We start from the raw sequence: 17287 nt of genomic DNA, 5'->3' as shown, positions 1-17287 counted from the left end.
TCAACTCCTTTTTTCTTCCTTTAGCTCATCATTGATCTGTTTCTGTCCTAGTAATTTTTCCTTTGATATTTTTAATAGCAAATAATAATAATACAGAAGTTCAGTGATTTAAATCTTAAAAGAAAGGGGTTTAAAGTTAAAAGTCGAAGGACCTCTTTGTATAGATTCGTTCACTGAATATAACTGGAGGAGGAAGAACCAGAGGTAAGGTTGGTACATTTTTTTTTTAATTTAATTTTAATGTTTACTTATTTTTGAGAAAGAGAAAATGAACGAGTGGGGAGGGGCAGAGAAAGAGGGAGACAGGATCTGAGCAGGCTCTGCACTGACCGCACGGAGCCCAATGTGGGGCTCAAACTCACGGACCCTGAGATCATGACCTGAGCCGAAGTCAGACGCTTAACCGACTGAGCCACCAGTTTGGTACTTTAAAAGTAATTCCACATTCCTTTGGAGTTCTATGCTTTATTAATGTGAGAATTCTATGTATAATTTTTGTACATGATGTAACATATTTTTATTGTGTTATTAAAGTTATATTGAAAACTCAACCCTTTTTATTTTTCTTAGATACAAAGCAACGTTTCATCAATGTGATGTTTGTAAGAAAATTTTTAAAGGCAAATCAAGTCTGGAAATGCATTTTCGGACGCATTCAGGTAAAAGTTAATAGGTACTTTACATATATCTTTGTGTAATTATTCAGGATAAAATATGGACATTTAAATTTTGTTGTTCTTGGTTAAATTTTTTGCCTTTTCCCCGTACAATTTTTATTTATTATGTTAAAGGTGATGTCATGAATGAACAATATTCTGCACTTTGATTCTCTGTAAGCTTCAGTACTTTTGAATATTATTTTGTAGAATTTGGGAAAATTTTTTCCCATAGGGAATTTACTCAACTTCTAGCTCTAATTTTCCCCTTTTCTGGAGGTTTTTGGTTCTTCTATATCTGTGTAACTCTCAGAAGACATTTCTTTTTTTTTGTCTTTTAAAACAAAAAATCGGTATGATTTGATTGTCTTGCTTACCAAGTTACTGTTGTATACTTTCCTTTTCACTTAGTGAGTTGTGATTTATAGGTAGTTATAGTAGAATGATTTGCTTCAGCTGCTTCCCAGAAGATATCATTTCCTAAATCTTTTTTCCCCCTTGGTAATGCTACCATATTTTGCAATACAGACTATGTTGGATTCTTTCTTATACGTTGTCTTACTCCTTGTTTGACTTCCCACATAAATTGACAATTTTTAAAGCTTTCCTTTTTAAAAAAGGAACTTACTTATGCATTTATGGCTGCTTTGTTTTATATTTATTTGGATTTTGTCAAGCTACTGTTGTAGAAGAGAAAAATAACTGATTTCATAAATATCAGAATGAGAAATAACAATTTGGGCAATTTCAATAGCAAAGAATTGTAGTAAAGAATTTATTACTTATAAAGTGCTGCAGTTAAAAAAATTTACGGCTCCCTACAAAAGAAAAAGTCACAATTTGGGGATACATAAGTAGGACAAAATGAGGAAACTATACTAATGATATCTTCCATATTAGTTATTAATAACAAACTTAATAAACTCATGATTTAAAAGAAATGATGAACTTACAGAAAGTTAATTCAACCATTGATGATTTAAGAATTATAAAACTGCAGGAATTATTTTAGAGGAGAAACTTATATAATAAGGACTGGCTTTATAATTGCATGAAGTTTTTTGAAAACATTCACTTATAGTAATTTGTCGATGACCAATGATAATGTAGAATTTCCATTTCTGAATATCTTGGTTGGAATTTGGGACAAGTCGTTCTCACGTTGAAAACTGAGGACGTGAGGGGCGCCTGGGTGGTTCAGTCGGTTAAGCGTCAACTTCGCCTCAGGTCATGATCTCACAGTTTTGTGAGTTTGAGCCCCGCGTCGGGCTCTGTGCTGACAGCTCAGAGCCTGGAGCCTGTTTCAGAGTCTGTGTCTGCCTCTGTCTCTCTGCCCCTACTCTGCTCGCGCTGTCTCTCTTTCAAAAATAGTATGAAGACTGCTTGGAATTTTCACTTTTTAAATAGAGTATGAGCTCTATTATAGAATAAGACAAAGATTATGGCAGTTATGAAATGAGAATGAGAAATCACCTAAAGCAGAGGTCAGCAAACTTTTTTGGTAGAGGGCTAGATAATAAATATTTAAGGCTTTGTGGGCCAGACAGCCTCTCTCATAACCACTCAACTGTGCTTTTGTTGCATGGAAGCAACTATAGCCATGTAGGTTCAAATTAACATGACCGCATTCCAGTAAAATTTTATTTGCAGAAACAGGCAAGAGGCTATGTGTGGCTTTTGGGCTGTAGTTTGCCAGCTCTTAATCTAAAGTGATCAGAAGGCTACCCAGACAGGACTTCACAGTGTGGCTGTTCCATGAACTGGTTGCCATGTTCCCAAGTCCATTCCTGAGATTTATAGGTCCAGAAAATCATTTTTACATCTGTACACAAAGATTATAAGTATTCTTAGGAGTTCTTCATAATTACCATTGGAAATAGATTCACCAGAATGTCAGCTTATTATTCACCCTGTAGAAAATGAAGAGTGTACTGGCCAAGGTATCCTTTTTCTCTAATCAAGGAAGTAGAGTTGCTAAATTTGTTGATTAGAAAAACTACTAAATGTAGTTCTAGACTAAGGTAGTAACTTTATGGAATAGTTTCTCAAGGAAATGGTGAGGGATACTGAGTCATCTTTACCCATGTAAAGATGGGTGTCTCTTTTGGGACCAGAATAATTTTGCTCCCCAGATTATTTTTCCCTAGCCGGGATGCCTTTAGTACATTATCTAAATTGCTAAATTCTTATTTTTCGAATCCCCTTAACTAGACTCCATGTAGACATTTTTGTATTAGTATATTCTTTCTCTAGACAAGGTGTAACTAATGGATTGGTTCCAGTTTTCGACAGGTCAGTACACTTAATTGGTTCAAATGAGTAGATATGATTAGTGCCTATTCCCAAACTTGCAAATAGTAGATGCTTAATAAATATTTGTTGAATGAATTAGAGAAATTGGTTGGAATACAGATGTAAGATTTTCTTCTGTAAAGGGCTTATTCTCATCCATTATGTGTTTTGTTTGTTGTAATTCTCAGAGTAGTGATAACATCTGTTCTTCAGCAGTAGGCTTGTTGAAATGTAGTGCATTTATTTTAAACAGGCATTAAGGCTGATAAATTTAGGACTTGACTTTAGAGTTGGCAGAATTTTTTTTTTTAATGTTCATTTTTGAGAGAGAGAGTGTGAGCATGGGAGGGACAGAGGTGGGGGGGATACAGAATCTGAAGCAGGCTCCAGACTCCAGCTGTCAGCACAAAGCCCAACACGGGGCTTGAGCCCATGAACCGTGAGATCAGGACGTGAGCCAAAGTTGGGACACTTAACCGACTGAGCCACCCAGGTGCCCCTAGACTTGGCAGAATTGTTTATGCTGTATGTAAAGTATCCAAAATTTAATGAACTGCTCAATGAATTTTTGTAAATGAATACATCCACGTAACCACCACTCAGATTGGTATATAGGACAGTACCAGAATTGCAGAAGTATCCTCTCTGGCTGCAAGGAGTAACCTCCTTGCAAAATAATCATTATTGTGACTTATATCACCACTAATTAGTTTTGCCTGTTTGAACTTCATATGAATGGAATCATATAGTATGTACTCTTTTTTGTCTGGTTTATTTCACTCAGTATGATGTCCATGAGATTCATCCATGGAAGTGGTTTGTTTCTTTTCATTTTCATATGAATATACCACACAATTTATTTATCCCTTGAACTTTAATGGACATTTGGTTTGTATTTACTTGGATCTATTATGAATAAAGCTGCTTTGGAAATTCCTGTTCATGATTTTTCATACACAAATGCATTTATTTCTCTTGTGTATATGCCCGGCCATGGGATTGTTAGCCGATAGGATGCGTATGTTCTACTTAGTAGACACTACCGAACAGTTTTCCAAGGTAATTGTGCCAACTTGCAGTCCTACCAGTAAGTATATGACTTATGAGAATTCCAGTTGCTCCAGGTTTTCACCAACACTTGATACTGCCTTTTTTTAAAAGTTATTCTGATGAATATGTAGCACTATCTCAATGTGGCTTTAATTTAATTTGCATCTTTGTGGTAAGTAATGATATTGAGCACCTTCCCATATACTTATTGGTCATTTGAATATCCTCTTTCATGGAGCACCTGATTAATTATTTTGCTGATTTTCTTAAACTGGATTGTCTGTCTTTTTTTTTTTTTAATGTTTGTTTATTTTTGAGAGAGAGACACAGAGCGTGAGCAGGGAAGGAGCAGAGAGAGAGGGAGTTACAGAATCTGAAGCAGGCTCCAGTCTCTGAGCTGTCAGCACAGAGCCCGACACAGGGCTTGAACTCACAAACTGTGAGATCATGACCTGAGACAAAGTCGGACATTTAACTGACTGAGCCATCCAGGCACTCCTGTCTTTTTCTAATTGATTTATTATAAGAGTTCTAGCTATATTCTGGAGATAAGTCCGTTGTTAGATATCTAAATTTCAGATATATTACGCTCTGTGACTTGCCTCTGAGCTCTAGTAATGGTGTCTTTCAGTGACTGAAGTTTCTGAGTTTTATGTAAGTCACATATCAGGTTGTTTTTGTTTTTTGGTTTTTGGTTTTTTTTTTCCTTCTGGTTAGGTTCTTGCTATATCCTTTTTAAGAAACTTTTGCCTATTCCAAGGTCGTTAATATTTCTGTTGCCTTCTATTTTAACTTACATATTTAGATTATGAACCTTCTCTAATTTACTTGTTTCTTCTTAGGTTGTTAGGTAAAGATCAAAGTTCTTTTTTCACTTGTTTTCCTTTTATTTATTTTTTTCTTTTTACATGTGGCTTTCTATAACCAAGAACCATTTATTGGAAAGATTATCCATTCTTTATAGCATTTCATTGGCATATTTGTTTTAAATTAAATGATGCTGTGTGTGTGGTTTGTCTCTGGGCTCTGTTCTTTATACTGCATTGTCTGTATATCCTTGCTCCATTGTTGCTGTACCACTTAAATTGTTATGGCTTTTGATATCTGGTGATGTAACTTACCCAACTTTGTTCTGTTTTGGTGTCTTTGTTAGTCTTGTTCCTTTATGTTTTTAGATAGATTTTGAAACAACTTAATTAATTTCTAAACATAAAAATCTGCTGGGAATTTTATTGGAATGTCAGTGAATACATAGTCAGTTTTTTCCTAATTGATTATCTCTATTATATTGAATCATCAATCCATGAACAATCCCTACCCTAACTTAAGTCCTTTTACTTTTCTTGATATTGTAGTTTTGGGGGGTACCTGGCTGGCTCAGCCGGTGGAGCATCAACTCTTGATCTCGGGGTCATGACTTCAAGCCCCACATTGAGTGTGGAGCCTACTTAAAAAAAAAAAAAAAAAAAAAAAAAAAAAAAAAAAAAGATGTTACAGTTTTTAGTGAAGATATCTTAAACATCTTCATGAGATTTATATATAGATGTTTGATGTTTTTGTACAAAATTATAAATTGTATTTATTTGTATTTGTTTTTGATGTATAGAAATGCAGTTGAGTTGGTATATTGACTTTTTATGCAATGACTTTGCTATAGTTTAAGTTCTTTGGATTTTCCAAGGATACAAGCTGGCCATCTGTGAATAGTGACAATTTAATTTCTCCCTTTCTGAATCCTTTTCTCTCCCTCTCTGCCTTATTGCTTTGGTTGACATCATCAGTGGTGTATGAATAGAAATACTGATAGTGGACGTCCTTGTCTTATTCTCAATCTCCAGGGAAAAGCTTTCAGTATTTCATAATTAAATATGATGTTTTCTGTATATTTTGTAGATACTGTTTAACAGGTAAACAAATTACCATCTATCCACGGGCACCAGGGTGGCTCAGTCGGTTAAGGGTCCGACTGGCTCAGGTCATGATCTTGGGGTTCATGAATTTGAGCCCCACATCGGGCTCACTGCTGTCAGCCTGTCAGTGCAGAGCCCACTTTGGATCCACTGTCCCCTTCTCTGTGCCTCTCCCCTGTGTAGGCTTTCCCCCAAATAGATAAATGTTAAAAAAAGAAATTACCATCTATTCCTGATTTATTTACAGTGTCATGGATAGGTGTTAGATTTTTTCCTATATTTATTGAGGTGATCAGATCTTTTTCCTTTGTTAATGTGACAAATTACATTGATTGATTTTTTTAATATTAAATCTTACATTCCTGAAATAAACACAGATTGGTCGTGTATTATCCTGTTACTATATAGTTGAATTTAATTTGCTTATATTTTGTTTCTTTTTTTCTTTTTGGCTATGTTGTTTAGACATACTCCTTTTTTTCCCCTCATAATATCGCTGACAGGTTTCGTTATTATGACTCTGCTGGCATTAAAAAAATAATTTGAGAAATAATACATCTTTTTAAATGAAGTGGATGAGTTTATGTAAAGTTGGCATTATTTCCTCATTAGTATTTGGAGGAATTCACTGATAAATCCCTCTGAACTTATTTTCTATGAAGAGATTTAAGTCAGAGATTCTTGGGGTGCCTGGGTGGCTCAGTTGGTTAAGCGTTTGACTCTTGATTTCAGCTCAGATCATGATCTCATGATTCATGAGGTCAAGTCCGCATTGGGCTCCACACTGATGGTATGAAGCCTGCTTGGGATTTTCTCTCTCCCTCTTTTTCTGCCCCTCCCCTGCTCTCACTCTGTCTCTTAAAATAAATAAAACTAAAAAAAAAAAAAAAAAAAAAAAAAAAGATTCTTTAATAGTTACAGAGCTGTCATTTTTTTTTTTATTTTTAAAGAACTCTAATCTAAAATATGAAATCTATCCACCAAATTCAAGGTATCATATTATGTATCTTTTCAATGACTATAGGATTTTTTGATATTTCCTTTGTTTAGACATGTTTTTTATTTCATTTCTGCTTTTTTTGTATTTCTATTTTATTTGGGTTAAATTGCTCTTTCCCTAGTTTTTTTATATCGATGCCTAACTTATTAAATTGTAGCATTTCTTTTTTTTATTTATGTACTTTAATGTCCTAAGTTGCCTTCCAAACATTGCTTTCAGTCCCACACTTTATGTTTCATGTTTCCATTATAAATAAGTTAAAAATATTTCCTAATGTCTGTTCAGATTAATTCTCTCATTTATGGCTTATTTCAAATTGTATTGCTGAATTCCTAAATATTCGAGGGTTTTCTAACTATTTGTATGTTACTCATGTCTAGCTTAATTCTACTTTTGCCAGAGAACATGTTTTATTATTCGAATATTCTACATTCTTACTGATTTTTTTTTTGTGTGCTTATTCTATAAGTTACTGAGAGATCTGTGTTAAAATCTATTAACCTATTGATTGAAAATTATACTTTTTCATCTTGAGTTCTTTAATTTTTTGCTGTATATATTTTGAGGCTGTGTTATTAGATATGTACGGATTGTCGTATCTTTCTGTCCCGTGGTCAAAATATTCCTCTTTATGTTGGGATAAAGATTTACCAGGTCTCTTTTGGATAATGTTTATATATGTTTTTTTTATCTTTTTACTTTCAGTCCTTCCGTGGACTTGTATTTAAGATGTATGTCTTTGGAGCATCATTTTATCATCTATTATGATAATCTCTTTTAACTGAGATACTTAGTCATTTAAATTTTACGTGATATCTCATTTATTTGGATTTAAATCTATCATCATGCTATTCGTCCCATCTCTTCCTTGATGCTTTCTTTCTCTTGTCTTCAATTCCTTGAAATCACAAAGGATTTTTATTACACATTTTCACCTCGGTGCTTGTCAGTTGTATGTTCTTTCATTGTTCGTTAGTAATCACCCTAAAGATTGCTATGTGTATCCATAAATTATTAGTCTACCTTAAGTTAATTCTTTATCAATTTCTAGACAACGCAAAAAAACCTTACAACACCCTTACCTCTCACCTTTTATGCATTGTATGTATTTTAATTTTACATATACTTTAAACCACATAAGACATTATTTTTTGGTTTGTTTTAAATAACCCATATTATTAGGGCACCTGGGTGGCTCAGTCGGTTAAGTGGCCAACTTCGGCTCAGGTCATGATCTCACAGTTCGTGAGTTCGAGCCCTGCATCAGGCTCTGTGCTGACAGCTCAGAGCCTGGAGCCTGTTTCGGATTCTGTGTCTCCCTCTCTCTGACCCTCCCCCATTCATGCTCTGTCTCCCTCTGTCTCAAAAATAAATAAACGTTAAAAAAAAAAAATTAAAAAAAAACCCATATTATTTATTTTTAACCATATATGTGCCCTTTACTGTTTACTGCTTCCTGCATTCACATTGTTCCTCCTGGAATCATTTTCCTTCCACTTGCGGACTCCTTTCGAGCGTATCTGCAAGCACCAGGTTCTCTTAGGTTTCGACTGTCTGAAAATGTTTTTATTTTACTTTATGGAGAATATTTTTCCTGACTATGTAATTTATATTAGCAGCTAATTTTCTTTCAACATTGTAAATATGTGATTTTTTTCCTCCTTGAACCTCTTTTGTTGTTGAAAAGTATACTGTTAGTCTTATTGTTGCTCATTTAAATGAAATGTCTCTTTTTAATTGGCTGCTTTTTTCTCTTTAATTTTTAGTAGTTTTATTATAGTGTGCACAGATGTGTGGTTTTTTTGCTTTGTTTTTTTTGTATTTTGTGAGGTTTGTAGAACTTACTGGGTCTGTGACTTGAGATGTCTTTTCTTTTGTATAGGGTAAATCTTAAAACTCTCCTCTTTCTAGGATTCCAGTTTATTTATGTTAGATATGTTACTTTGTCATATATATATGTGTCTGTGTGTGTATATATATATATATATATATATGTACATATATATATATATGTACATATATATATACATATGAATATCATGCTTTTGTATATTTTCAATCTATTTCTCTTTGTGCTTCTACATAGATAATTCCTATTAATCTATTTTCCATTGTACTAATTATTTCTTCTGTGGTGTCTAATATGCTATTAAATCAATCTACTGAATTATTCAGTTATCTGTTCCAGAATTTTCTTTTTCCCATAGTTCCAATTCCATGGTGAAATTCTCTTTTCCTGTGTTTTCTTGAATATATTAATCATATTCATGTTAATATTTCAGTCTTATGTAATTTCTCTTCACCTTTAGGGCTATCTATTATCTTTTTTCCACCCATCTCTCAACATTTGGTCATTTGGTTCTGTTTCTTGACATGCCTGATCGTTTTGAAATGAACCTTCGATTTTGTGAATGAAAAATTGTAGAGGTTCTTGAAGTTGTATTCTTTCTCAGATGTATTTAATTTTCTTCTCACAAGCAGATAGAATGAGATGGCATGGGTCACCTCTTATCTATTTCTGATCTACCTTTCTCCTAGTTCATCATTATTGTGGTGAGACTTAAACTCTAATCTTCATCTCCCCAGTATCCTTGGGTTTGCTAAAATATCTTTTCATCCCTTCAGTATCCAGCCTCTGGTTTCTAGCTGTCTTATCCAGCAGATGTTCATCTTGAGAGCTGGCAAATGTCAGTATTTTTGTTCATTTCTCTGTTGTTCTTTCCTTTCCAGGCTCTTGACCCCTTAAATCCTGGGTAGTCCCAAACTCTAGCTTTTATCTTCCCATTCCAGTGGAATGCCATCAGGCCCTCGGCTGCCACTTGACCTCTTATTTCCCCTACCCAGGGAATTTATTTTATTTATTTTTCCCCATACCCAGAGAATTTCTTTATTTATTAATTGTCACTAAATCTGAAAGTACACTGAGGAAAGAGCACATGTCCATACCTTCCTGTGCCTCCAGAATCTTGGCCCCTTATGTCCTGGCTGCCTTGTTTGTGCTTCAGTGCCTCCAAAGAGTAGATTCTTTGAATTTTAAAAAATCTTTTATCTTTTCCTCTTCACTAGCAAGAGACATAGTTATGATATAAACTACTCCATCAAATTTGAATGCAAGTTCTCGTTATATTTTCATATACTAATTTTTAATATCTAAACATAACTCATCTATTGGAAGACATTTTTTAATTCTAAAGACTCATAGGTTACTATGATTTTAGCTGAGAAAGAGATTACATTTCTTTGAGCATTGTTTTATCTATTTCCACTCTTAAAAAATAGACTCCTTTCTGTGCATCTTGCAGGAGACCTTTCCTTTGTTTCCTTAGGTCTCTGATTTGTGATCCTGAGATTCACCCAACTTGAGTTCATTGTTATCAAATAGATAATTTTGCTACAGAAAGCCTTGCCTTGCTGTAGAATGTTTCTTCAATAAGTATTCCTCTTTTCATTAAGTCCACAGTATTGACCCTTCTCACTGTGTATCTATAAGCACCCCATATTTACTTTTTAAATATAATAATATCAACATTTCCTTTGTGGATCTTTGTCTTATAAACATAAATTGATTTTTTCTGTGGAAAAATGAAATTTGTTTAAAATGATCACAGAAACTTCTCAGAGAAATATGCCTGAGTCCCAGCTTCCTAACAGTATTTGTGGGACACTGGAACTGATTGACTATGACTTTACATCATCTATAAAAGCTTTTAATGAATGTGCTTAAGAAACTATCATGGCTAATACTGTGCCAAAAGAGAATACTTAAAACCAATACTTTTATCTTTAAAACTAAATTCTGTGCTTGTTGGTGGTGTTCGTAATGCTATGCTAGAGTTTCATTTTTTTTTTTTTTTTTTTTTTTTTTAATTATAGAACACTCCTGGCATGACTGGTTTTAATGCCAGGAATTATAGAAAGTTCTTGCATTTTAGAAGTGTAATTTTTTTTCAGAACATTCTTTTATAACCTTTTTCATATTGTCCCTCATTGTAGGCATTTCAGGTGAAATCAAATGTTGGATACAGTGTGTTCTACACACAGTTGCAAATACTATCTTTTCAAGAATTTTAACCCTTTATAAATGTTTTACTTCATGTTTTACTTCCTCTTTAGTGACATCAGTCATGATACTAGTTCAAAAACAAGTAGAAATGTAATAGTCCAGGAACCAGCATCCCAGCCTGTATACATTTTCTGTACTGGGATTTGAAAGTTCCTGTGGGCCACAAAATAACAATTAATAATATTTAATGAATAGTTAATTGTTTGGTATTAGTGGCTCAACTTGAAGGTGCAATTCTCTTAATTTTCTAGGAGAACTGGCTTTCTTTTAAATGGAAAGATAAAACAGTAATATCAACAAACCCATGTAACAATATAAAATCTTTCCATTTAGTTTTAAAATATATGCCTTGTGTTTGTTGTGCAATTGTATGTCTGGGTTTGTTTTCTCTTGCTGCTGTAGTAAATTACCATAACCTTAGTGGCTTAAGTAATACAATTGTGTATGATCTTAGATCTCTGTTCGTGAGAAATCTGACATGGGCTAAAATCTAGATGTTGGTAGGGCTGCGTTTCTTTCTGGAGGTTCTATAGAAGAATCTCTTTCCTGCTCAGTTGGGTTATGATAAAACCGTCTTTGAGCTGTAGGACCAGGACCCAGGTTCTAGTTTTATTACTTGTGGTAAGCTGAGAGCCTTTCCCAGCTTCTAGAGGCCACCACATTTCTTGGGTCCTGGCGCCTTTTCCCATTTTCAAAGCCAACAGTGAAGGGGTTGAGTTCTCCTCTTGTTGCATCTCTCTGATGCATTCTTCTTCCGTTATCTTCTGCTTTTGAAGACTCCTGTGTTTAAACTGGGCCATGCTGGATAATCCAGCTAATCTCCCCATTTCTAGATCTTTAATCTGCAAAGTCCCTGTTGCTATGGAAAGTAACATATTTACAGCTTCCTAGACTTCCTCTTTGGGAGGTCATTATTCTGCCTACCACACTGGCTAACCTAGGAATTTATGATGTTTCATATTAAAAACAAAAAGGAAAACAACAAAACTACAGCGTAGAAACCTGATCAGGAGGGACTGAAAACTAGTTCGGGTTCCTTGTTCTTTATCCTGATCAACTCTCCTTACGTTGACCTCAGGCCAGACATTAAGTATCACTACTTCTTAGTTTGATTCTAAGAACTCAGTTAATCAGAGTTGCTGTTTTAATTTTAATCCTTCTTGGGTGGGAGGAAATCGGATGTTTCTGTTTTATACCTTTTTTAGGGGCTATAGTGGGAATAAAAACAAGCAATAATAATAGTCTGTGAGTCCATCATGTACTTATCTTATGCCAGCTACAGTTCTCAGCACTATGTGTTTTCTTGTTCAATCCATTCACCATCTCTGAGGTAGGCACTATTGTTGCATATTACTGGTGAAGAAACTATGCTTAGAAGTTGGGTGTCTTGCTCAAGGTTTGGCTGGTAAGTGGTACAGCTAGAATTCAAACCTGGATCTTTTTAATGTTTGAGCCCATTGTCTTTACTGGCTTCCTGTACTGTCTCCATTTTGTGATAGCATATAATATCACTGCTTTTGTTAAGTTCTTGTAAGTATTCGTGTGGAAAATTTGCTACTTTAAATCATTGTCTTCCCAACTGAATGCATTTTACCTTAATTTCATTTTTGTTCATAACAGGTGAAAAACCATACAAGTGTCAAATTTGCAATCAATCTTTTAGAATTAAGAAAACTTTAACAAAACACCTGGTTATCCATTCTGATGCCCGACCTTTCAACTGTCAGCACTGTAATGCAACATTTAAGCGGAAAGACAAGCTGAAATACCACATTGACCATGTTCATGGCATAAAATCTCCAGACGATCCTCTAAGTACTTCTGAGGAAAAACTTGTATCCTTGCCAGTAGAGTACTCATCTGATGATAAAATCTTTCAAACAGAAACAAAACAATATATGGACCAGCCCAAAGTTTATCAGTCAGAAGCCAAGACTATGTTACAGAATGTGTCTGCTGAAGTGTGTGTTCCAGTAACATTGGTTCCAGTTCAGATGCCTGACACTCAGAGTGATCTGGTGCGTCATACAACCACGCTCCCACCATCTTCTCATGAGATCTTGTCACCACAGCCACAATCAACTGATTATCCCCGAGCAGCTGATTTAGCTTTTCTGGAAAAATATACTCTTACTCCTCAACCTGCAAATATCGTTCATCCAGTACGACCTGAACAAATGCTAGACCCTAGAGAACAGTCTTATCTTGGAACACTACTAGGCCTTGATAATGCTACTGCTGTACAAAGTATTTCTAATAATGAGCATCATTCATGAGTAAATCTAAACATTCCACAGACTTTCTTGATTGTTATGTGCTAATGGTAGCCTAGACTGATGGCTTTTAAATTAGTAAGGCTGCTATTTTTTCATTTTTCTCTAGTTTCTCAAGTCCTCAGAACCATTTCAAATCAAGAAAAATATGTATTTCTGTTTACTGAACATACGAATATTTGGACACATTTTGAGGTATAATATTTGAAATGAACATTTTTGTGATTTTTAAAGATAACTTAGTGCTTAATTTTTAATGGTTCCTCAAACTTTTCAATATTACTAGCTGTTGACTTTATGGTTTTGTTTTTGTTTTTGTTTTTGTTTTTAATCATCAGTGGACGTTTTTATTCTTCTTTAGTTTCAATCCTCTTTTCTCCCTTCCACATCTTCCAGAGAAGCTTAAGGACCATGTAGCCTTTCAGAAAGACTATAAGAGTACACTGATAATTGCAACTCTTCTTATCCTAACTTAAGATTCATTATCATTTCTTCTGCATTTTTAAAATTTGAAGTTAGATCTAAATTTGTAGGGAAATCTTGGATATTTTTGTGTTGTTTTTTTATCTGGCCGTAATTTCAGGTTATTATTAATCCTTTGGTCTTTTGATAAACTCAAAGCCAGAAAGCTAACTTAATGTAAGATTAGCTTGTTAAATGAAACGCAGAATTGAAATAATTATTCAAAGGATTGGTTTTTGCCAGTGCTTCAGTTACCATGAATACAAAATGCAAACATATGTGCAGGTGTTAAATTATACAAAGTTGAAAAGGTATTGAAAGCAAATTATGACCGTTTTAACTAGATAACTTTCAAGGTAAGTTCACCTTTTATATTTTGTCATTTATTTAGAAACAATAACAGCACATAATAGCATATATCTTCATTTCACTAAAGGAGGGGCAATTATAACTAATCAGTGAAATTTAATTTATAAGCTACTTTTGGTCTCATTTACTTTGGCTAAGTGAAATTCTGGGAAACAGAACCTACGTATTACGTATGTAACTGTTAGGAAAGGTGCCAAATTATAAAATTTATGTCCCAACTAAACTCCATGTTTACTTTAATTAAAGGGAACCACTACTTGTATACAGATTTACATGTAATCTAGATCTTTATTTTGCTTTTCAATAAGCCTAAGGCCTGTAATTATCCTTGATTTTTATTTTTGTAGGAGACAAAAGTTGAGGACTTGGTGAGAGGAAATAGCAGTTAGAGCAAAAACCTCACTGATAAAAATTGAGGAAAAAGTCAGTCAAAATTACGAAATACCTTTCAAGATGTGCACTTTCCATATTTTCAAGTCCATTTAAACTTAAACTAGGATGATATTTCCTAGGAGCTGCTTGAATGATTAGAATAGGCAGGGTTGATTTATTATTAGCATGTCATTTGTATGTAAACTACTGGAAAATAGCAATTTTAAGATTTTTCTATTTCAGTTTTGTTTACACTCCTAATTGCTTTAAGCACTTTTTTTTGTGTAAACTGTAAAGTCTGGCCCAGCCCTTGTGAAAAAAATCACAAATAAAATAATGAAGTTTTAATGAATAAAATTTAACCACTTACTAATGGGGAAACTTGTTTGCTGAAGCACTTAAGAAATGAAGGTACTTTACAGGAACATTCACATCATATTAGTGGAAATAAAAGAAAAAAATGTTGAGATTGAGGCAGTTAACCAAAGTAGCTCATATAAGTAACAAAACCAACCCGAGTTTTGCCTCAGTTATCAAGGTTTGGTTGTAATTAGTCTAGGACCAGTAGATATAATTAATGTATTCTTTTCAAAACACTTTTACTTTTGTGTGAAAATGTTATATCTGGGGTACTTATGTGATAAAACTTGACTGTATGAGGTACTATTAGTCTGTTAGTCTTTCAAATTGACTTTTAAAAATATGTCTTTATGTTTTTTGATTCCTCTCATGAAAACAAGACCTTCAACTCAAAAACTTACTATAATGAAATGAAGTAATACCTAAAAGTATACCCTGCCTTACATATAAACCGTTGTAGAAAAGTTTGGACTTCTAAAAAGGCAATGGTATATATGTGTCTGTGTATGGTATATTATATGCTTGGTAGCAAGAAAGAAATAGGGTGTTGCATTTTCACATTGAAAAGAATACTTTGCTTTTTTGAAGGTATTTAGGATTCTTTTAATAATAATTTCCTAATTCTATAAATACATAATTTGATCATAGGAGTTGGTTTACAGAACGAAACTTTTCTGGAATACATCTCTTACATAAAATGAAATAGAACTATATTTAGTTATTATTGTAGATAAACTTGAATACTGGTTTACTCTTTTATAAAATGCTTTCACAGTTCTCTTGTTTAACCTCATAACCAAATCTGAAAGAGAAAAGACATGCTGTGTTCCCATTTTAGAGGTAAAGAATCCGAGGTTAAGATAAAGGACTCACTTAAGCTCTCAGCATTAAAAATGGCAGAGCTACTAATAGGGAAAGAAAGCTAGCATTAATAAATGCTTACTGAGTGCCAGGCACTACATTTTCTCATGTAATTTTAAACAGTCTGAGAAGTAGATAGTATAATTCTTGTGAAGAAATTATCTCAGTGGGTGGACAAACAAATCTGCTGCCTCTAATTTCCAAAATTAGAATATAGAACATTTTAAATTGTGAAAACCTCATGGATTTGGGCAAACTGAATGTATATAAGTTGTTGAAGTTGGCACAAAAAATATGAAATGAGGCCTACTCTTTTCAGTTAAACTTTTGTAATATTTAATTTGGAGTATTTGGACAAGTGTTCCATTAACTCTAAAATCCATTAATTTTGTAACTGTACTTAAATTTTTGAATCTTGCAACTAAGTTTAGCCTCATTCAGAATTTTTTATTTTATGAGCATAATTTATTGTTTTAAATTAATTTTTTAGCTGATAGCAGTTAGCACTTAATATGTAAATTGAATAATTTATCAAGTGTAGAAATGTGTTAACCTAATCAGTTTTTCCTTAAATGCACCAAAGATTTTTAGTAGGTATTAAAATAGTTTAATAAAAGAATTAAAATTCTTTGTTGTTCGAATAAATATTTGTCCAAAGAAGCACAGTTGAAGTCCTAGGATTATGGATTTAAAAAGAAAAATCATTAGTTTGAATACTAAGATTAAGTGTTTGTGTTTATATGTATAAAAATAAAAACAGAAGAAAATACTCTGGGAATAGTCATACTGACAAACCAATTACAAGTAAGAATACTCAGTTTTCCTCAGTTCAGTTAATTGAATGTTATGTTTTAAGTGGACACTATTAAATGCTAAATAATAAGCTTATTTTTTACACTACACTATTAAAATAATTTTGCCTTAGAATTTTTTTTTAAGACAAGTTGAAGTTATTTTTATAAGAAACCCCACCTATATTTTGCAGCCTAAAATACCATTTAAGGTTAGGGTTTGTTCTTCATGCCAGCAAGATTTAACCAACAAACTGTAAAGGTAATGATCTTTGCATACTTTTAAGTAATTTAGTTGTTTTTGCTGGGAGAAAAAGAGTAGCAAAAATAGGGTTTTAAACTGGTGCTTTATTAAGTGACTTCCTTTTAAGTGATTGTAGGTCATGATATAGGTACACTAATTTCTGTCAACTTTAAAAGTGTCAAACATCTTTGCAGAGTGACTGTAACTGTTAAGGGCTAATAAGTAATTAAATATCATTCATTGCTTTTCAGTCTTTAATCGCAAACAAAAACACAGTTAAACTGGTATGTTTATAAGTTTGAGTTCTCTTCCTACCAGATCATTCTAACATATCCCTGATGAAAAGTCAGATTTAAAGCTTAGCTCTTCGACAGTGTCCTTTTTATACCCAGTCTTTTCTGAATTGAATACTTTGTGCCTTTTCAATGTGTTGTAGTTGCTTAAAATTGATTCTGCTGGCTAGATTGTACTGGTTAATAAATGATTTTGATTTTGTTGTTGTTGTTGTTGTTGTTGTTGTTGTTGTTGTTATGGGTTTTATGTTTGTGCTGCCTGCTGGTCAGGCAATACTTTTTTTAGATTAC

General features: G+C 33.5%; 1 protein-coding gene across 1 annotated transcript in view; it reads left to right on the top strand.

Annotated features, from left to right (window-relative positions):
• ZBTB41 (zinc finger and BTB domain containing 41) overlaps positions 1-17203 on the top strand; it is a 47719-nt gene extending 30516 nt beyond the window's left edge. Inside the window, exons 10-11 of the mRNA XM_060644019.2 lie at positions 571-659; positions 12592-17203. Coding sequence (XP_060500002.1) covers positions 571-659; positions 12592-13247 — 745 coding nt within the window. The 3' untranslated portion in view covers positions 13248-17203. The remainder of the gene's footprint in view (positions 1-570; positions 660-12591) is intronic.
• The last annotated feature ends 84 nt before the right edge of the window (positions 17204-17287 follow it).

Source organism: Panthera onca, chromosome F1 (assembly GCF_046562875.1).
Source record: "Panthera onca isolate mPanOnc1 chromosome F1, mPanOnc1 haplotype 2, whole genome shotgun sequence".
NCBI lineage: Eukaryota > Metazoa > Chordata > Mammalia > Carnivora > Felidae > Panthera > Panthera onca.
This window is presented reverse-complemented; position numbering and strand designations above follow the sequence as displayed.